Below are 22633 nucleotides of genomic sequence, written 5' to 3'. Positions count from 1 at the left end.
GAACCATATACAACACTGTAATGCACAGAGCTACAGATGTCAGAGATGAAAAGAACAGGAGCAACAAAATGAATGATTTCTCCTCCTGATGAAGGCAGCACAGTTCTGTACAGTGCATGTACATGGGCTGGATTTAGAAGTTCTAACCTGTATGCTTCTAACATTCTAGAAAAATAAGACAATCAACATATTATAGTGTTTTTCCTTGATATTTAGCCTTCATATCCCTTCAGCATTTCTTCTCATTACACAAAACCTGACTTAGTACTGCAAAAATTTGATTAGTATTTATATTTTTCAAATACATGCACACTTCTGCCATTTGGTCTTTTAAAATTTTATACAGGTATTTATAAAAGCAACAGGTATTGTTAATACTGAAATCTTTAGCTCTTTCCTTCAGAGCACTCAGTTCTTGCAGTATGAATAACACGTGTTGTCCAATGCTACTTTTCTGAAACACAAATATTGGGAGGTGGAGTGACTTGGTCTAACCTAGGAAAACACCAACATATACATAACTTTAAAGACACAAATAATCTAACTGGAACAATCATTCATATTTAAGCACATGCTTAAAGGCTTTCCTGGGCTAAAAAAGAAGCCAAGAATCTGGAGAAAGTACTTAATGATCTGCAGATTGAATTCATCTATGGAAAGACAGTAATTACAGCACAAAATAGAACAAGTATAGTCTTCTTCCTTGGTCACAAGCTCACATATTGCACTGAATTTTACTGATGCTTAAATCAGTTACTGTTATTTCTTTAGTAAGAGGTTATGAAAAATCACTGAATAAGATGTCACTGACCACAAGGGTTTGAGAAACAGAATGCTACATAACAAGAATAAGAGACTGCATAAACACTATTTTGCACTAATACATAAAAAAATATTTTGAATCTGGACCACACAAGGCTTTTCCATAATGGAAATAAGGACATAGATTCCTGAGTCTGGGAAAGGTTTAGCTTTATCATAGACTTTTTTGTCCAGACATAAAAAAAGCAATGAGCAGTTTATTTACTTTTTCCAATGCGTGCATGCTGAACACAGGACCATCATGTGCTTTGACAGTTTTTATGAGAAACACATCTCTCCAAATACACACATCCCCCGTGGAGGTTCCAGAGAACGCCATCTCTTCTGTCCAGCCATACACTGCACACATCATTGTGTCAGTTCTTCCCAGTGCACCTATGCAGCCCTTTCTCCCAATTAGTCCTCCTCCTGGTTCAGACCAAAAACAAGTCATTAGACATCAGCTTGGAACTATAGTACAAGAACTGTATAACCATACCCAGAGCAACAAGTCCTTTTCTTTTAGTCCTCCCATGCTCCCCAAAAAGAGTTTGAGATCTCATAAAATAAATGTCATTATTTGTCAACTGTCACTACAGTAAAAGCCAAAACCAACCAACCAACAAAAAAACCAAGCCAAAACCAACAAAACAAACAAAAAAAAACAAAACCCAAAAGACCCCACCTTACTTATTACTTGAATCTGGATTTGAGTAAGTACATATACCCACATCGACATATACAGACAAAATGTATTTGTAAACTTCCATCTAAACAAAAAAATTAACATCTACCACATACAGTTCATAGAAACTACTAATGAATTGTCCAGAAAGAAAAATAAGTTTAGATCTTCCCATCCCACTCTTTTCATGACGTTCAGTGAAGAGGATTTCTAACTTTATTTTAGAGGTTTACTTATAGTAGCCTATGGATAATAAAAATGTTACAGATATAAAAATTTTATAATTCTTTCATATCTAAAATAATTTTGCAGCAAACAGGGATTGCACTGAGTTGTCAGGTCTTGGAACCTCCTGACGTCACCAGGCAGTGATGACAAACTAGTCCAGAGCATGTACTTTGTGCCACTTCTCAAAAAGTGCACCTGCTCTACTGCATATTTCAGAAAGCTGGCATTTGTTCAGGTGCCCTGATACTCTACTCCTCACACAATCACTGGCTGTGTTTCCTGGGGAGTGACTGCCTCACCAGTGTGCCATTGATGTTTCACACAGAGGGGCTGCAGCATCAGAGGAAGCAGATTCCTGTGGCTGAGCAGTGCCAAACAGCAAAGCGGCATTTTAAATAATTTCCTTTTTTTTCTTCAAAATCACCATCTCCAAGCTTTTATCATAGTTAGGATTTCTTTCTAAAGAATTTATAGTAGCTCTTTTAGTAAATATTCTGAGACACTTTGTTCTTTCTACGCAGATAGCAAGCTCAATTGTGAAAATTAATAATTTATGTAGACTTCAACACCTTGGTCTCAGGCAATCTTGATTAATTTCTGTTGGAGCTAGAACTGAGAAAAACAGTGTAATTTTTTTCATCACAGAGTTTCCTCTACGCAATTAACCTTTATTAGAACTCATGTGAGTTAATGTGCATAAATTCTGCACGAATAATTGGAACATTCTTAGCAGATAAGCCAGTCTTCTGTAGCACATATCTCTTTATATATAATATGAGGTGTGAAACAATGATGCTCACACAAGTATCAGGAAAAGGGTTTTTCACTAGTCAAAATTTCTCAAGCAGAAATAACCTTGGCTTTTAATTCTCAAAATCAACAGAGGTATCTAGACAAAGAGCTCTCAACTGGCAGATGTGTCCTCTTCAAGTACTTTGTCTGAAGTTTGTATGTGAATTTTTTTATAACCTTAATATTATTTATGCTTGTGCCTTTTCATAGCATATGTGCTGTGAAAGTTCTTCTTCCAAAAACTGTTCTATGATTTTTAGAGCAGCACTGAAAATTTTCAGATATGATATATTATTACTAGATATAAAAACAGAGAGAAGAAAATGCAGGGTCTTTTCTACTTATGTATCTCTGGCTCCATGGCAGACTGATCTTAAAAATTTCCACTACTGCCATAATGCCAATTAACATTATTAATGCTAGGGCAACACTGAGAGATTACAGAGAAAACATTTGCCTTTCATGCATGAAACATTCACTAAATGATGCAGTAGTTATACTGTCAGCAACAGAAAATGCTCTAATTCTCAAAAGTGCTCTTACCTGCTCTTCGCCAGAATTTCATGTGTTTAATTCCAACTGTAATCAATTTATCAGGCATGTAAGGATTAATCTTAACAACAAAAATCTTATCTTTGCTTCCCCTGAAATGCAAAGCAAAATAATTTAAACAAAAGTATAACTATTAATATTTTTAAATAGGTTTGGGAGGGGTTTTTTGTTTATTTTTATGTATACCTGCTCTATCTTGCTAACATTTACTTTCAAATCGTTACTAATAGTTTATTATGAGGAAGTAGAAAGCTAAAGAAGCAACATACTGAGCCCTGTTCTATTTTCATTAGCCTTTAGTTTCCAAGGCAGGTGAGTTACATTACTTCAAAGAGGCACTAGGAGGCATTTTCTTTGCAAAAGAAAATATATTTGCATTAAGTTTGGGTATATGGCATTTAGATCTTTGCCAGCCCATGATAGCACATAGAGGAGTAAAGTCACAAATCTTATTTTAAATTCACTTATTTTGAAAACAAACTGCCCTTGTCATTCACCATTTAGATGATTTTTCTGGTTTTGTTAGAAAAAAATATGCTGCTATTACATCTTTGATGGTAATTAGCTGGTTCTAAAAATATTAATACCTTTTCTGTTTTAGATTTCTTACTATGCTTCCATAAAACTAATGTTTTGCTTCAGTTTGAAAACCAGTTTTTGACTATGTTTGCTATCTATGCAAAGCAATGCTTACAGGTTGTTTTTCGTTACATAAAATGCAGAAGAGCCCCCAGTCCCTAATTTTTGCTCCTTGTTCAAAAGTGGCTTTTCTGTCCTTTTTGACCACTAGATGAACTAGTGGCTGAAAGCATGAAACAGTTTCTTTCCAAACTCACAGTCATGTTCAAAGTACAGATGCTGTCTCAAAAATTCTAATCAATTCCTTCGTGTGGGTGGGAGAAACAAACAAAAAAAATAGGTGAATGGCAGACACATGACTTCAGAGAAAGCCAAGCTAACAGGGCTTTTGACAAGTAACTGTTCATTATCTACATCATCTATTCAGAACTTTCATTCTTCAGGGGATAAGAAATTCAACTTATGTTTTAAAATAAAATGAGAGTACAGTAATTTCACGAATACAAGCCGCACCAATTTGACCAAAATTTTGGTGGAAACCCGGAAGTGCGGCTAATATTCCGGGGCGGCTAATCTATTAACAAAATTCTAAAAGCTGCCAACACGGAAGTGAGAGCCCGCGGCAGCCCCAAGCCAAGCTGGAGCCCGGCCGGCCCCGGCTGAGGTGGGAAAGCCAGGCAGAGGCGGGGCCAGCAGTGTGGGGGGCGGGCGGCAGAGCCTGAGCCAGCAGGGCGGGGGAGCCCGGGAGAACTGGGGCTAGCAGTGCAGGGGAGCATGGTAGAAGCAGGAAGGCCGGCGGGTGGGGCTGCCTGGCAGCGGGGGAAGCCCAGCAGAATCGGGGCCAGCAGCGTGGGGGAGCCCGGCGGTGCGGGGGCCTGCAGTGCCGGCCAGGGTGAGGAAACGCGGCGGCGGTGCAGACGGGAGGGGGCGGCCGGCGAGCCGGGTGGCGGCGGCAGCAGCCCTGCCGGCGGGGCGAGCGAAAGCGGCGCTCGCGAAAGCGCCGCTCGCGAAAGCGCCGCCGCTCGCGAAAGCGGCGCTCGCGAAAGCGCCGCCGCGAGCGAAAGCGCCGCGAGCGAAAGCGCCGCTGCTCGCGAAAGCGCCGCCGCTCGCGAAAGCGGCGCGGGGCGGGCGCAGCGCGGGGCGGGCGCGGCGCTCGCGAGGTGCGGCGCGGGGCGAGCGAAAGCGGCAGCGGGGTGGGCGGCGAGCCCGGCGGCGGCAGCCCTGCCAGCCGGGCGAGCGAACGCGGCAGCGGGGCGGTGCTGACGGGAGAGGGGGGCCAGCGAGCCCGGCGGCGGCGGCAGCACCACCCGGCCAGCCCCGCCGAGCCGTGGCGCTGAGCTGGGCCACCCGGCCCCGTCGGCAACCATGAGCGGGCCGAGCCTGCCTGGCCCGGCCCCGAGCCAGTAAAGCCCGCTATGCCGCGATCCTGTTACTAATTGGCCAATTTGTGAAAGCTGCGCACGGATTCTCGCGACGAACGAAAGTGCGGCTAATATTCGGGGTGCGGCTTATCTATTGACAAAGACAGCAACATTGTCGAGGCACCGGGGGTGCGGCTTATAATCCGTGCGGCTTGTATTCGTGAAACTACTGTAAATGAAATTAAAGAGCAATACTGATTTATTGGGAAAAGGATGAAAAGGAAGCTGACACTTTTAGTTGTAATGCAGAGAGTAATAAATCTCTTTAAAATTTACCTATAACAATGTTTAGAGTATAAGCACTGAATCCAAACAGAATGGGACAAAACCCACTCACACTACTGCTCTAAAGTTAGTCTGGTCAGGACTCAGAGAGGGAAAGGAAAGAAACCTGAAGAGAAAAGAACTCTGCAAAACAATTGCAAATGAATATCCCAAGAAAGGTGTGACCTCTAATGAAAAGATCTGAACATACCACCATCTTTAAGAGGGCAAACAGTAGAGCACAGGGTTTTAAAGAAAGTATTTCAGAACACAGCAATGTCTTCTATGCCATCTTTCTTCACCAGTTGAGCAGTCACTGTAATAGTTCTTGTTGACTATCAGACCTTCATTTACTTCTTCCACAGAAAGTTTTTAACAAGACATAAATGTTATTGCCTGCATCACTCACATAATAGAAACTGCGCATTTATTAGAGAGCTCTCATTCTTTAATGAACATATTTTCCTTACTGTCATTTGATAGTAAATCTAGGTACAGATTTTAAAACATAGTTAAATTCCTACCTTACTGCTGAAAGTTTTTCTCCTTTCTTCCAATCCCAGAGTACAATAGTGTGATTGTCATCTATTCCAACAGAAGCCAATCGTTTCCCATCAGCTAGAATAATAAATTTATTATTAAGAGATTAGATAGATAACTATGTTGCAATAATAAGAAACCATATTAAGTATTATAACTTGACAAATATTATAAGAATGTACAAACAAGTAAATAAGCATATGATGTTTTTAGAGGCATGTTTTTTCATCCATTTGCTTTTGTACTTGGATGAAGTGTAGGACTTTAAATCCTGTCTCAAATTTCAACTTAGATGCTCTCTATTCATATTAAATCCCTTGTTCAGTTAGGTGCTGACACAGTTGCACAAAAACATTCACCACATGTTGTTCTTGTGAAAATTTTATGTTCACTCTGAAAATCTATGTTCAGTCCTGAACAGGAAAGCACTGAAGCCATACCATGAAATTTGTGAAATGCCTTTAAACTTAGTAGTGCCATGAAACCTAGGAAAAGTTTTGACACACGTTCCATATTAACCTTCAATAAACAAACTGTCGGTGCTCACTCAAAATCAATGACTTTCTGACATGTACCAATTTTTGGAATTGCTGTAAATTCATGCCAGAATTTGAGAAATGAAATTCCTATCTTGCAAAAAGAGAACAAAAGTAAGAAGCATCAAAGACCACAAACCATTCATCTTTGTGATCACACAGTTTCCCTGTGAGTTCAGAGATCTTATCCAGTAAATCCAAACAATTAAAAAATTAATAGAAGCTAGTGAAGCAGAGGAAATTTAATATTAGTACAGGAGTTTAATATAGGGGGGGTAAAAATCTCAAGGGATTTAACTGATAGTCCTATGTTTGTTTAAAGTAGAGAGAGTTTGTGTTTCTGACCAGAACAACTCTGACTGGACTTCCTGAATGTACCAATGTGCTGCCCACATGGCTTTCAGGATTTCATTTGAAAAAGAAAAAATTGCACGCCTGATCAATTTGCTCCAAAAAGCTTCTTACACAGCTTTAAAGCAGACACATCACTCCAGATCTGTGCACCTGCCTCGTACAACCAGAAGAAATTCTGAAGTGCTCAGCTCAGCTGTTAAACAGGTCAGTAGCTGTTCTTTCATTTCCTATGTGCAAGACTCCAAAGGAGATCTTTCTAATGAGTGTTCATTTTAAGACAGCATCTCGCATTTGATATTGAACACTGGAGAATAATTTCAATACAAAATTTTCAGTCTAAAGGAACCCCAGTTTCTTAATTATCTTGTATTTTCACACAGAAAAGGAAAAGTGTAAATAAATAAATAAATACTTATTACCTGAAAAATCAACAGCACAAACACCATACTGGTGATAGCCCTTTAGTACTGAGAGTGGCTTTATTGTTTCTGTATCCCAAATGTGTATTGAGGAATCTCGACCAACCTGAAAGTACACAGTCATAGCCATTTTTCCATTTCTCGGTTATTTTATACAGTTGTTTAAAAAGCAATAGGAATACTTCAAAAAGTATTTGAAAAAAATTACAGTGATAGAATTTTCCTAGTATTACTGGTGCCTGGCTAGCAGAACATTATTCCTTTTGCTGCTTCCCAAATACCACTTCCCAGCTGACTTAGGCATATTAATCATAATTAACTAAGGTTCTCCTGTGGGGGAGGAAAAAAAAGCCCTTTATTGATTGCACTGTAGCATATTTATTCCATCAATGTTTCATCAATCATTCCCTGTCTAAAAATAAAAGGTTATTTTTATTGCTAGTATGTCAGCTTCTCTGTTTCAGAAATCAAGGTGACTTCTGCTGCTTTCTGGTGTCACTACAAGGCAGATTCTAATAAACTGATACCTGTGGAGTAATTTCCACCAGTATGCATTAATGTAGGTAACAAACCTGGTAAGAAAGAGAATGTAGCTTATTCTTTTCACTTATATACAAAAGCACTATTAGTCAGTAGTTAAAAGATTATTTGCTATTCCAAGGGTTTTGCACTTCAATTCACAAATAAAAAGGTTGCAAAACCAGAAAAAAATTCACTTGCATTTAAGGTTCAGAAAAACTAGGATCTATTTCCAGTTTTGTCACAAACTTAGCATGAGATATTTGTAAAGCTTTTCAGAACATCCATTCTCAGGAAAATCTGAACCAGGGTGGCATAAGGAATTTGATTACTGCATTACCTAGTTTCTTTGTAGTATACAACCATATGCAATGTGTATGCATAAAATAGTGTATAATTGAGTGTATCTTTCTGCTGATAGCATAAGTTACTGCATATTCAGTGACATTTTTATTCATAGCCTTTACTACTCCAAAATTATATCAACTCAATTCTTATATTTAGGGATGATTTTTTTACTGACCTACAGAGTTATGTTAATCTCAACATTTTTATAGAAATCAAGAGCAGTAAATAATAATAAATAATATTAGAAATAAACAAAAGTTTATTTCTACTGAAAAATTCAGTTAACAGGTTTTTCAATTTAATATACAATAACAGGAGCAGCATAAAGTATATAAGCATAAATAAAAAAACCCTGAAACATCAGCTCAAACCTTCAAGTCCTAGTGTATAAACATTTACTGGAAGACTTGTTTGTCTGAAAACAAAAGTGAAAATAATTTACCTAAAATAAGTGTCTGGCAAAAGATAAAATTAACTATCATAAGTATTATAAAATAAACTCAAGCAACATCCATCCCTTTGTATGCCCAAACAGTACATAGTTTGTGTACAGGTGATAATGAAAAACAAAATGCATTAAAATGAAATGCCAGACTGTAACTGTTCACTTCATACTAGGAAATAGTAAATTAATGCAATGTGAACTAAAAAAGATATTAAAAAAATATATTTTATCTGCACATTTCCTCCACCTGTTATCAAAAAACTGCAACATAATTCTGAATAAAAAAAATATTAATCTACTCATAGTTTTAAACGAGGTTCAGAAAAACTGTGCACTATAGATTCTTATTATAATATAAATAACTGCAAAGAAACCTCTTCTGTGTCAATTTTTTACCATTATTTAATTGGCAGCAGAAATGCAATCCTTCACCGGAATAAACATAGACAGGATGCTCTTCCCCCAAGACCCCCAAGGCCCTTCTAAACTCAGTAGTAACAACTTCAGATTGTTATTGTAGATAAACATGAATCCTACCTGGCCTGTAGCCACATAATCCTTTAAGGGATGAATAGCAAGGCAAAGAATGTCATCATCATGACCCAGATAGAAGCGCTGCGTGTTCTGCTGCCGGTTGTACACCACTCCCACTGCTGCCACATGGTACACGATTTCACCCGTCTGCGTGTAAAAGAGATTGCTTCGGCAGTCGTAACCCCTGTAACTAATTAAACAAAAGAGGCTTGTTCACCAAAGTCATACACACATATATTGGAACCGAGATAAAATTATGCTGGATTAATTTTGTGTATCTAAAACTCACATTACTTACCAATTACTGCTTTGGTGTTTTAAAATTATGAATGTACTTTCCCATTCTTAAAGGAACACCAATTTATCAACATAATTTACTACAACGTATCAGTACTACAAGCACTAGTTTAGATGTGGCACTTAATTGTTGCTTTCCACAGCTAGTTTAGAAGAGAAAGTAATAGCTAGTAATTTTTCCAGACCACATGAAGAAGTTGGGCATGCAACATGTAGTTAAGTGAAGTAGAAAATGTCCAAAGTATTAGTTTTGGCTATTTCCTACTGCTCAAAAATCAGGCAGAAAAGCATGATATTTTCTAGAAACTTGATAACAGAAAACAAATGCCTAAGTTTCTTTCTAGAACAGTTTATTTTTTTTAAGAAAAACCTGTCTGCTTTCCTAGTGATACAGGATCTGGCATGAGCAGGCCAATTCCCAAGTGAGGTCTGTATGCACTGTCTCAGTACACTCATTTCTTCCAAGGTGTGACTAAGATCATGAAATTATATACAGTAATTTCACGATTACAAGCCGCACCAATTATAAGCCGCACTTCCGGGGTGTCAGTAACGTTTTGCTTTTCCTCCATAAATAAGCCACACCGGATTGTAAACTGCACTTTCGTTCGCAGCGAGGATCCGCGTGCAACTTTCACAAAGTTGCCAAATAGTAACAGAATCACGGGATCACAGGGTTTACTGGCTCGGTCCTGCTCGGGGCAGCCGCCAGGGAGCGGCCCCAGCCCCGCTTGCTGCTGCCACCGGGAGGCAGGGGAATGGCATCCCTGGCTGCTGCTGCCGGGAGGAGGGAGAGGGGTGTGCCTGGCTGGTGCCACCGTGCCCCCCAGGGCCGGGCAGCGCTGCTGCTGTGCCGCCACTGCCCCACCGCTGCCTGGGGCCGGGTGGGCTCCGCCTTGGCTCAGGGTTGCTGCTGGCTTGGACTTCCTGTTTGGGAAATTTCCAAAATTTGTTCATATATAAGCCACTCCTGAATGTAAGCCGCACTTCCGGTTTGGGAGCAAAATTTTAGTCAAAACGGTACGGCTTATAATTGTGAAATTACTGTACATCTTTCCTTATGTACACAACACCACCATATGCACTGGGGAAGCAATGAATCTGTAAGGCTGCTGACCAAATTTAGTTTAATGACTATTCAAAAAACCATGGATCCATGGTCATAAACACTAGACCTGTGCATTACTGGAAAACAACAGAGCACATGCTTGGAGCAGATTTGAATACAACGTGTTTCTGTTGGCTCGCCTCCATTACACACAATAGTACTTATGTCATTGGATGTGATTAGAGAAAAATTACTAAGGTCACCAAGCAAACTTTTTAAACAGACCAGCAAATAATCCAGGTCCACTGCTCCCCAGAAGAAGAATATTGTATTTCATGAACTTGCATCTCAAACTTTTGGAAGATATGAAAGTTCTCCTCCCTGTCCAGTTCTCTAATCTTTGCAGGTCCCTCCAGATGGCAGCACAGCCTTTGGGTCTGCCAGCCTCTCCCCACAGCTTTGTGTTGCCTGCCATACTGTGAAGTCCAAAGCTGGGTCTCATTAGATCACAAAAAAAGAGAAGTGAACTTCTTAAACCAGAAAAAATGGTGATAGCACAGAAATAAAGCTTTTAAATAACGTTCCCTTCAATTTACTGTTTAGACTGTATTCACAGGCAGATTCTTAACTTCAGATTTGGTCCTAGTTCAGCAACTTTGCAGTGTCTCCTGAGTTACTGTCCCTTCAAGGTCTCTAGGAGAATCTCTCTTCTCATTTGATCTGAGGTTCAGCTACGTCTTCTCCCTGCTTGTCTCAAAGTGACCAACAACTTAGACTCACAGCTCAAGTGCAGGCTGTCCAGTCCTGCTTTGCTCTCCCTCCACCCACACCCTTCACTAACAACCTTCCCCTGCAGCAGCAAGTGCAGATGTTTTGGAGCTGATTTCTGCCTAACCCAAAGTGATGTCTGCTTGCAGCCTTCTCAGATGTACAGTCACAAGGTAAGGAACAGAATATAAAATGAACAACAGTAACTATGAAGAAAAAAAAAATAACCTATCACCATATGTAACATCACCATTTTAAGTACATGATAACACCCAGTGAGGGGCAGGGATTTTAAAGGCAGTCACAGCACCAAAGAAGATACCTGAACCTATTGTTGCTCAGACACCATTTTCCTGTGCTTCACTCTGCACTGTGCACTGCTAAACACATTGGATTTCCTTTGCAAGCACAGAGTAATTAAGAAAAAAAAAAAAGGCGAAATATTCACCCTAAAGGAAAATATTAAAAACAAACAAACAAATAAACAAACACTACACCAAAAAAAACCCTAGAAACTAAAACCCAACATCTATGAAAATAGACATGCTGAAAGAAATACTGTACATACAGCAATTTCTTGCAAGCTTAGCAGTCACCTATAAAAGTAAAACATGTGAAGACAGCAAATGGGTTTCAGGTCCTCCTACACACAATCCAGAAACTCAGAATTTTCCCAGCTCATCATAACAATTGCCTATATACCCTACATCAAACCTAGTGAAATTGAGTACATTAATGCCATGTATCACAGACTACTCAAAAATATCCAAAATATATCTAGGATGCAGGAAAATAGTTCTTATTACTCATAACTCTTTGGGATAGAAGTCAGTTTTAGGTAATTTCCTCTAGTTATTACAAAAATTTCTACAATCGTTTACAATTAAAATACAACATATTTTGCCAAAATATCAAGCGATGTCAACAAAGATTCTCTGTCACCAAATGAAACACATTTGTTCTTTCCCATGTGCCAGTTTACTAACTACTTGACAATATGGGTACTTTTCACCAGAGGGAAAGTAATGAGCTTAGGTTGAACAGCAGTGAAAAGAAGCATGTTTCAGTGTAGAAGATCATTCCCTAGGAATATTCTACACAGTTCCAAAATTCTTACATCTCCATATTATTAAAGCAATTTAGAACTGAGATTACTAGCTAATCTCTGAAATAGCATTAAGAGAAATTATTTATTCACATGTGGAAAACAAACCAAAGAAATTTACAAGGCATCTTGATTAGTGAACGTAAATTAAATAATAATAATAAAAGCAAATTCTGTATTGTAGCCACTGGATAATATATAACAAGGCACAATAAGAATAAGACTGCATTCTGTCATAGCTAATTATCCAGGATTGATTCAAGTTAATATGACAGCAACAATCAGAAGAAGTTGTAGCTTCCTCAGTGCTACATATGGAAAAAAAATTGCCATTACCAAAGTCATGAATAGCAGGGGTATTCAATTTGAGATTAAGACATGTAAGCATAGGTGTTCACACGTTTGTTAGATATATTAACTCCTACATTTTAATCAACAGTGCTGTAGTCAATACAGTCAGTTGAACCTGCAGGGCTGCTCAGCTGGCCAGCCATCAGCATTTTGTTTTATCCGACCCAAATCACTCCTTGTGTTCCACTGACTGCTAATTGGATCTCCAATGATTGTGACAGAAGTCTAGATATACGCATAAAACCATCTCCCTTTGGGCACATCACTGTGAATTCTGTATCCTGAAGCTGAATCCTACCCACATTTGCAAGTTACACACCTATATCCAACCAACAGGCAACTTCACAAGTACTGTCTTCTCTGGGAAAAGAGTCAATATCCATAGCTTGTCTAATCCTCTAAGAGTTTCAAAATTTGCATGTTACTCTTCAAAATATATGTGGGAAGTTTCCACATGCAGTCCAACCCTCCCCAAAAATCTCTCGAAGAACTAAATGTCAAAACTAATACGATTGAGAGCAGAATGTTTAGTACAAAGGTGGAGACCTACTTTTTAAAAAAATATTCTGCATAGCAGTAGTTTTCTCAAGAGGACCCATTCACAGGCCTTCAGATACTATTTGTGGGTATTTGTAGGAATCCATGTAAGGTGCTATAAGGCTCTCCGTACAGAGCATTCCCATGTCATCTTGAAACTGTTATCAAATATCATCTTACAGTAAGGTTAGTTCAGTGAATATCCTGAAACTCAAACTAGATTGAGCTTAAATACTTTGAATATTGAAAAACCATTCTATGATTCTATGAATATTCAAAAATATTTTTTAAAAAATCATTCTTGTGAAATCAACAGCATATCACTGAGAAAATATGCAGCATGAGTATTATATGTGCATCCTTGTTTCCTGTCAGCAAAAAGGAAGCATAATAAGCATTGAGTCCAAGAAAAAGGTTTTTCTGCATAGTTCATGTTTCTGAACCACCAGTAAAGTCATGGCAGAATTAAAATACAGGAATACTCAAAAAAGAGGCCAAATTTGTACACCAATTTAACAACATGTTTCTGATCATGAGTGCATCAAATCTCTTAGAGAAAGAACACACTTGAACCTCTTAACAGAAGTTCTTTCCTCATCCATATTTGTCAGAAGCTGGCTCACATACTCTGAATTTTTTTCCCTTCCAAAACAGGAAGTAATCAGAGGTTTAAGAGATTTCTTACATGTTGTCACGAGGTTTTTTAGAAGTTTGTCTTTCAAGGCAGTTGGCAAATTCAACACACAAGACCAACAAGCTCAAAAACAAAGAAAAGAAAAAGAGCTTCCAATTCCCCTAATTTAAAAAATCACCACTTCTTACATTTTTAAGGAACATCCAAGACATTTCCATTGCAGCTAAAGAAAGATGAAGAAAAGCAGACTTCCTGAATCAGAGAATATGCCTATTACTCACTTGGATGTGGGTCACTTTAAAGTTAACAGCTTGGACATTGAGAAAAATCTCTTGTTCAGCATGGATTCTTCATTAGTTTTCTTGATGCCCATTGGGTAACCAGACAGAACTCAACAGGACATTCTACTTCTGGTCATTCCTGGATATTCTGGTCAAGCTTCACTTCTGTTGTGAAGGAAATAACAATAATACCAAAGATCCAGGGCCCTTGCTTGTGCTACATCTTCTTCAGGATCATTTGGTTTTATTCTTAGACCAAATTTTAAAGACTACATACAGCAGCTGCCCATCTTAATGCATTTTCTATACAGATATAAAAATCTTCAACTGAGAATTCTGGAGCAGCAAAAAGAGAAATAAAAAAACCCAAATCTGTACCAATCTTCCCAGTTGTCATTATTTCCAAAGCTACTACTCAGACTACATCTTCTGAAGACAAAATTGTTGACTGAATATTAACAATTCTTAGCCAATTAATTTATTAAGTATTCCATGTGGAGACCTACTAAAATTGCTTAAGTGTCATTATAAAGACAGACAGTATAAGTAACTTCTCCCTGCAATTAGTTAAATCTGAAAAGATGCTGCATTCCTGCAAAGAGGTATCTTTTGAAAGGAAAACTTGACTTGCAATGTCTTACTTGAATAAAGGCTTCGGTTTTGCTGTATGTCAAGAGAATTTATATTTCTGATCATTATTCCAATGCAGTAACATCTAGTACTAGATCACTTTAAAACACCACATCTTTTTTCTGATACAAATTCTTCACTTATGAAGAATCATGGGAAACTACTAATCCTAGTAATGAAATCATAAGATTTCAAGGATGCACCCAAAAGTCATTATTCTATGCAAAATAGTACCAAAAAGAGAAAAAATTAATTTTTAACAAACTTAAAAGACCTGTTAAGAATTACATTTAATTCCTAAACAAAGAGAGGAACATGTAAGTTATTTCAGACTAGGTACAAATAGTTTATATATATATTTTTAACAAATCTCTGCTAAAAACACCACTTTGTCCAGAACCCAGTCGTCTTCAATTACACAAAGTTTCTATTCTAGCTATCAAAATCACACATCAAAGAGAACTACTGCTTTCCAGATACTGAAAAGTATGGGTGAGATTACTGAATACTTTATTTAGTCACTTGTATTCAAGCAATAAGTACCAGCTAAAGTTTGAGTGCAAATTCACTTCAGAATTCCTGTACAGAATTAGTATGCTGGAATCCAAGCTTTCTATTTATTTAGCGTAAATTTATTTCTACAAATATGAATAAAAATAGTGAATCATAAAGCAACAGACATAAAAGTCTTTAATCAGATTATTAAATTATAAACACCAGTCTACAAAATCAAAGTCTGCTTGTATATTTTAAAGAATCCTAGTTTGCATACCCATGAACAAAATGTAGTCTTATACTGTTCCCTGGAGCTCGCTCACGTCTCTTAGAAGCTGCACTTTTTCTTTTTTCTTTGCATTGCTCTTTAAGTTGAGGTAGATCTTCTTTGTAAACCTTTAAGAAAAAGCATACTTAAAAATTAAAAGACTCACCAGAAAACCACGTTTCTGAGAATTCAGCTGCTGTTATCACTCATGAAATTGTTATTCTGACTCCAACACTTGTACCTGGTGATTATATAGTGCAACTTTGTTTTAAATTGCATTCCATGATTACATGTAATAATTTTTCTCTCTGTTATTATTAATAAATATCTTACTTGTAATTATTAATTAATCATTATATTTTAATAACCTTGATCTTTTGATTGTATCAGGTACAAAAATTCTAAAGGTTTTGATCAGTTCCTGTGCAGTTTCCCCAGTTTTGAGATTTCAACAGTCTTCACAAATGACCAACTTAAACCCTAGGAAGCTTCCAACTGCCATTAAAACTAAAATCTTTACCTGTCGACGATAGGTGATCTGTGTCTCTTGTTCAATTTCAGAGTCCAGCTCTGGAACATCAGACTGATCTGAATCTGATTCATCACTATTAGAATCAACCAGACTCTCTGTCACCAAAAACACAGAAATAAAAAATTAAGCAACATAAATTACAAGCCAGAAAGTTTCAACTAACTGATTTAAGTTTTTGATATGATAATCAATGCTCATCTTAACCACAAAATAAACTGCTAAAAATTGAAAGGAACAATTCTGCTGCTACATAAGAAATACGTCATAAATATGATAAGTTTTGGGTGTTGGAGTGAGGTAGTTTTTATTAGCTAAAATTATTTCAACAGCTTAAATGTTAGGAGGAAAGGAAAAAAGAAGAAAATGAAATAATAAGTATAAAGCAGAAACTAAGACTTGAACAAAACTAACAAAGGGTCCAAAGAGAAACTTCTGTTAAAGTGAGCCACTGAAGCACATAGAAATTCTTCAAGTAGGTTAGGGGGGAGGGAAAATAGATGGGAAGAAAGAGTGACTGCAGAGAAAAAAGGTAGTCGTGCAAAGTTTGACATGTAGGAAGAGCCTATTATTGTTTCCTTCTGCATTTGTCACTGACAGGCTCAGCAGGGCATCTATATTTATTTATCTCTTTGCTCGATCTGCACTGATACATATTCATCTAATCTGAGCAATTAAATGCTGAAAGAGCCTGTTTTATTGTAACTCTATATTCTCATTTCCCCAAAGGATTCCCTAAATTCCTTTAGGAATTTCCAAAGGAGGCACTCAGTTAACTGTTTTGATTTTAGGAAACTCATAATAATTGTTTCATTAGTCAGTAGTGGAAACATGATCTTCATTTTTTCCCAAACATTAAACATCTATATTTTGCTTTTTTAAAAAATAAAAATTAAATCATCAGCTATAATACTTAAATTATTGTGTAAATGCTCCAAAATTTTAAACAAATTAGTAAAAAACCGTATTTTTCCAGTGACACCTTAGCATTCAGTTGTTGTCAATTTAGTAAAGGGTGATATATACAGAATTTAGAAGTTCATATCTATGATTTGAACTTTAAAAATTTTCCTTCACAAAAGAAGGACAGCAGTGAAAGGTTTTTCATACCCTCGTGAGGCTGAACACACAGGTGTGATGGTTTGACCATTGGCCAAATGCCAGTGCAGAGATTTTTTTTCATCTTCACCAAAGATCAATTAACGCCAAACCAGGACAACAGGGTTCTGGCAAGTGTTAAGACAGTTCTATCAAAGTTTAAAGAACACCAGCTGATGGAATTGTGCAGACTGACAATTTTGAATATTTATTTCAATACCAGCAGCGAAGAATTTTACTTCTCCTTCAGTCTCCCTGCCTTCCAACCCTTTTATTGGTTTTTTTTTTTTTCAGTTACTTACCTTGGGGTGCTATATGAAGAGTGTCCTTCAGCTTGCGGTCGGGGACAAACTTCCACTGAAAGACAGAATGATCAGCTCCCCCAATGGAAACAACCCACTGGTGATCGTGCGACCATCTGACGTTTGTCACGTGAGCAGAATGACCAAGATACTTTTTAAATTTTGCTCCTACAACAAGAAGAAAAATCTCTCCCAATGTTTGTGAAATAAATGTTTCAGAAGCACCTCAGAAAATCAAATTAAGGAACCCACAGAAAATAGTGTTTAATAAAGATATTCTAATTACTACTGGTATTTTAATCAATAGCAACAACTTCTTGTTTTCACAAATTTTAATGTATGTATAAGATACATTTTTAAGTTGAGGTTCCAAAACATAATAACTTGAGTTAAACACAAGAACAGAAGACATATGATAATGCTGCATGAGGTGTACCAGAGGTTTTTTTTAATTTCACTGAATTAATTTTATTTTACTTTTAACAAACTAAGATTTTGACAATTACTACTTCTACTTTGAAAAAATACAGTTACTTAAATAATGTATATTTAGGTGTGTGGAAACATCCCCATTTCCATGCTTGCAGCACGGGTTCCCAATGTACAATCTCAGTGCTAAGCACTCCCAGCAATTCATCTCCTCCCACATTTAGCAGTAGAACTAGTAGCAGAAGTTCAGCTATATCCAGCTAATGTTTTCATGGCTACATAACTACAACACAATCATTGGATGAGTTACGGAAATGAAGCTCCTAATAGCAGTCCATTAGAATTATCTTTATATACAAGAAAGGCTTCATTGTTCCAGAGCTGTTTGAAGAACTTCATTCTACACACCATTCATATTTAATGTTGGCTAAAAATGCATGGATTGGTCTTTGCACATGCCTTCAAGACTTACATACTCAAAGAAATGTTTTGGATGTTGTTTTTAGAGACTCATATTCCCCTATTTTTTAAAACTCTTTTGAAAAAAGTTATATTAATAACCATTTCATTTTCTAAACTTCTAATACATTTTTCTTAAATAGTCACAATTTTAAAATATGCATATAATTGAATTTAAAGGGCACTACCTTTTCTTAGACATGGGTATCGAAAGAGCTTTACTATTCCATAATCATCAGCTGTAACCATAACTTGACCAATAAAATTCGCATCCACAGAATTTATATCATTTATATCTGAATATTTGGGCCAGATTCCATTAACTTCAAGGCCAGAAACACAAGTCCATGATGCCCACTGAATGCCTTTCAATTCCTCCTTGTTTGTTACTTCTTTCCCACCTAAGCAAAAAATAAAGAGACATTTTTCAATATTCACGTATGCAATTTTAAAGACTGTAACATTTTAAAAAATTCTCTAAAAATCAAATCCAAGTGCAACAGAATTAAAAACTGACTTCTGAAACTGTCCTGATCTAGTGTTCCTTATTATGACCAACAGTATCAGTGAGAAGACTTCTCAAGACTATTTAACAAAAGATTATTGGTTTGGTACTTCATAGTTTTTATTATTTCTTGATATCTGCTTGAGGTTGTTATTTTTTTATGTTTATCAAAAACACATGTAATCATTCTAAGATAAAGTTCATAAAAATTTCCCTCGCTGAATGATTGTAGAAACTTGGACTACTTAGAGCAAGAAATTAAGAATTCATATCTAGACACCACGAATTACTAAACCACAAATTTTGTGCTTAGATCTTTGTCACATTATTTCACACCAGCTCTGTAATAAGATCGATCCAGTCCCACAAGGTAAGAGCTGAGGAACTGAGTCAGACCAAAGGCCCATTAAATAAGTGCTGTGTCTTCTGGAAAGGCCAGAAGCCAAGGGCTGGAGCAAGGTCAAAAAGGTGCAAGGAAAGATGAAAGCTGTGAGTCAGGCTGAGCACAGACCTGCAGAAAGTAAGTGGGACAACAATTCCCTTCTCAGCCTTTCAATCACTAATCTAAACAATTATTAACAATGTTGGTTATATCCAAAACTAAGTCCTGCAGGTCTTGTGCCAGACAACTGAAGTTGTCTATCAATTAAGTTCCTTAATTCCTAGAATTTCATTATTTTGAAATCTGTGGGAGATGCCTCTAACTCCACTGACTTTGATAAACATTTTTTCATAAGCAAGGTTTCACAATCCCACATTCTAACATATGAAGAAACCCCAGGTTGAAAGGTGTCTATGTAACTTCAAATTGTTCCTCCTGTGTCTATTTGTTACTGTCTAATTAAATTCTCACTATCTTTTCTTACACATCTTCTGTCACATTCAGTGCACAGAATCAACGTCGTGCATAGAACTAATTAGATGCTTCATCAGAAAGCCATATAAAGCTCCAGGGATTGGTGAATAATGTACAGTGCAAAGCATAAATCTTGTACACGAATAAGGGTACAATATAAAAAGTAGGGATAATACACAGTTACTACAAATATAAATACTATAAAGATGAGTGGGAAGAATACAGAATATTATGTAAAGAGTGTATGCAACAGAAGTCAAGCCTTGTGGTAACTGCAGCCATTGACATATTCTAATAAGGACTACTTAAATTTCAAGCTTTAAGATAGTAATACGTGTATATGTCCTCTACAGAGGGAACTACCTTGATAGAAATTATTTCTAGACTATGGGACACTTGAGTCAAGTTTTCAAGAAAACTGTCTTGAGAACACTTGCAATAATGGGATTGTCACAAAGTTCCTCACTGTAAAAGCTCTTTTAAGTTTAATTTCTCGGTCTGTTGCAAACATAGTTCTAAAAAACTAAATGCCTCTTCTGAATTGCAACATACTGATCATTCCACACATTTTAAAAACCATTCAGTGCAACCAAATGATACTTCATTTAATATTCAAGCTCCATAAGAACAAACCTATTAAGCTATTGCAAAATTTAATTTAAATGCTCCATTTTAAGTCTTCTTTAAAAAGTGGGAGCAAAAATTTATTTTTCAGAAACAAAACAAATTATAAGGTGGCACCTCTAGTATGAAAAGATGAATTGGAATGAAGTGTAAACATTTAAGGATAAAAGTATTTCAGTAACTGCCAGAAAAGATATTTCAGTTACTTTGCCACTGTACTTATTCAAATGTGGCAAATAGTCTTATGAACTTCTAAAAAACTTACAAAATGCTTTAACCAGGATTTATGTTTGGCTTTTTTTTTACCAAACCACTATATCTTATTGCTGTTATAAGTAACAACATGAAGGCGACTCAGAGTCTTACCTGGCATTCTGTAAAAAAGTCTCTTTCCATTGCCATCATTGGTCTGTAAGTATTTACTGTCTGAAGACCAATCCATATGTGTGATGAAGCTTAAGGATCCAATACATTCCCCAACTTTCTTGTATCGCTGAACAACACCATATATATCCACAGAGCTATCATTGGAACCAACAGCTAGGAAATTCCCATCTGGAGAATATTTGAGTTCATGAATAGCTTCTTTCCTGTCTTTGATATGAACAACCTCAGTCATATCTCTGTAGTATGAAAGAAAGCATGTCTTAAGTAGAGAAGAGTCTCATCACGCTGTGAAGTTCCCAGTCTAAAAATCATTAACAAGATTGTGAAATTATATATTGAACTTAACTATCCCACGTGCAAACACAACACTGCTGTTTTTAGAGTTGGTTAGGGCTTCATGGAGAAAAAAAAGATGGAAACAGTGACAGAAGAATGTGCTTCACTGGGCTGAGGGACAGCAAACAAAAGAACTGTTCAAACTGGGTCCACAAGAAAATTTCATCAGGTAGATTATGAGATCTTTATTCACCCAGGGAACAAAACTTCACTGACATGAGACATGAATCTCAATTTCCCTTTAGAACTGTGGGATGACAGCAGCACAAGGCAGTACTGGTTTTGTATGCAAGATTTGCTGACAGCAGAATTCCAACACATGTAAACAATTTAGGAAGTAATGAAAATTTATTTCTTAGTAATTCAAGGATAATTCATAAATCTAAAACCTAAAGTAAAACATTTCCTAAAACACTACCACTCTCTGCAAATAGACCAATATTCTTTTTGAAATGGGTTGTTACAGAACAACATGAACATATGCAGCACACATTTGAAATATCTGAGAATCCTCCGCAATTTGATGTATGGCCACAAGAGTATCCAAATATTAAAAACATATCTATTTTTAAGTTTTGTAACACACCTGACTCGAAGCACAGTGAAAGAGCCATCCTTCATTCCAAGAGCAAGATGGATTCCATCAGTACTAACCGCGGCACAGCGAATGGGCTCCTCCATGTTGCACCGGGCAATCAGGGCGTGGTCTATTAAACTCCAGATTCTAAAACAAAGTCATTATTTCAAATGTAAACTGGGTGTGCAGCTTTGTCATAGGTAAGATGAAGCACTCAATTGTTGCACAGTGCTGCACAGTGGTAGCATCCCTATCTTAAAATAATTTTCCACAAGGAAAATCTGAGACAAAATGTGAATTTTGCACACAGCAAGAAATATTCTTATATTTTTAAAGGTGGGAATATCTCTGACAAGAAAATTTGGGGACACATTAATTTTGATTTTCTGAATATAAAAAATTATAGCATATGACAATACATACTTTTAGACCACTCCTGCAAAAACTCCACTATTCTGCTAACCGTTTTAGCCAGAAACATTAAATAATAATTAAATACTTCGATCAGTATAAACAACTTTTCCTATTAAAAAGTCATTATTGATAACTCCTTATAACTAACAATATTAAAAGTTTTTGTAACAAGCTAGATTGCATCTATTATTTGCAATCAAATCTGGAATTTGAGAGTAATATTTCAATATTAATAACTGAATTATTGATTTGCTTAACTGTGTTACACTTAAGATATTTAACAAAAATGCCAATACATTAAATTCATTCATTCAATTCAATACATTCAATTTATAAGAAAGAAAAGGTGGTTTTGATCAAAAACAATAGAGATGAACATGTAAGACGGAGTAATTTGGTGGGCTTTCCAGGCATTTATATTCTGTTTACAATGCATAGAACAGGTTTGATGAAATTCACACATTAAAAGTTAATTTGCAGCATTTGGAAAAGTAAATATGGTAAGAGTAAAATGTGCAAGTTTTTATCACAGTTTTTCTTCATTGCAAGCTGTGCATGCTTAACATAACTCCTGAAAAGGAAAGACTTAAAGGATACTTGTCTCTGACTGCTAAATGTTAGCCTAAATGAAATGTTTCCAGATTTCATATGTGGGGGGGTTTGGGAAATATATACTTCACTGCACA

General features: G+C 36.8%; 1 protein-coding gene across 7 annotated transcripts in view; it reads right to left on the bottom strand.

Annotated features, from left to right (window-relative positions):
- Positions 1–22633, bottom strand: part of EML5 (EMAP like 5) — a 104701-nt gene that overhangs the window by 47522 nt on the left and 34546 nt on the right. For all 7 annotated transcript variants that reach the window (XR_006163001.1, XM_042779366.1, XM_042779367.1 and 4 more), the window contains exons 8-18: positions 21543–21680; positions 20600–20856; positions 18437–18649; positions 17361–17528; positions 15952–16058; positions 15441–15559; positions 9021–9207; positions 7172–7277; positions 5847–5940; positions 3050–3150; positions 1028–1230 (exon numbers count right to left, since the gene is read on the bottom strand). Coding sequence is in view for 6 of the 7 variants with exons in the window: in XM_042779366.1 (XP_042635300.1) it covers positions 1028–1230; positions 3050–3150; positions 5847–5940; positions 7172–7277; positions 9021–9207; positions 15441–15559; positions 15952–16058; positions 17361–17528; positions 18437–18649; positions 20600–20856; positions 21543–21680 (1693 nt within the window). In the remaining variant the exon portion in view is untranslated. The remainder of the gene's footprint in view (positions 1–1027; positions 1231–3049; positions 3151–5846; positions 5941–7171; positions 7278–9020; positions 9208–15440; positions 15560–15951; positions 16059–17360; positions 17529–18436; positions 18650–20599; positions 20857–21542; positions 21681–22633) is intronic.

Source organism: Catharus ustulatus, chromosome 6 (genome assembly GCF_009819885.2).
Source record: "Catharus ustulatus isolate bCatUst1 chromosome 6, bCatUst1.pri.v2, whole genome shotgun sequence".
Taxonomy (NCBI): Eukaryota; Metazoa; Chordata; class Aves; order Passeriformes; family Turdidae; genus Catharus; species Catharus ustulatus.
This window is presented reverse-complemented; position numbering and strand designations above follow the sequence as displayed.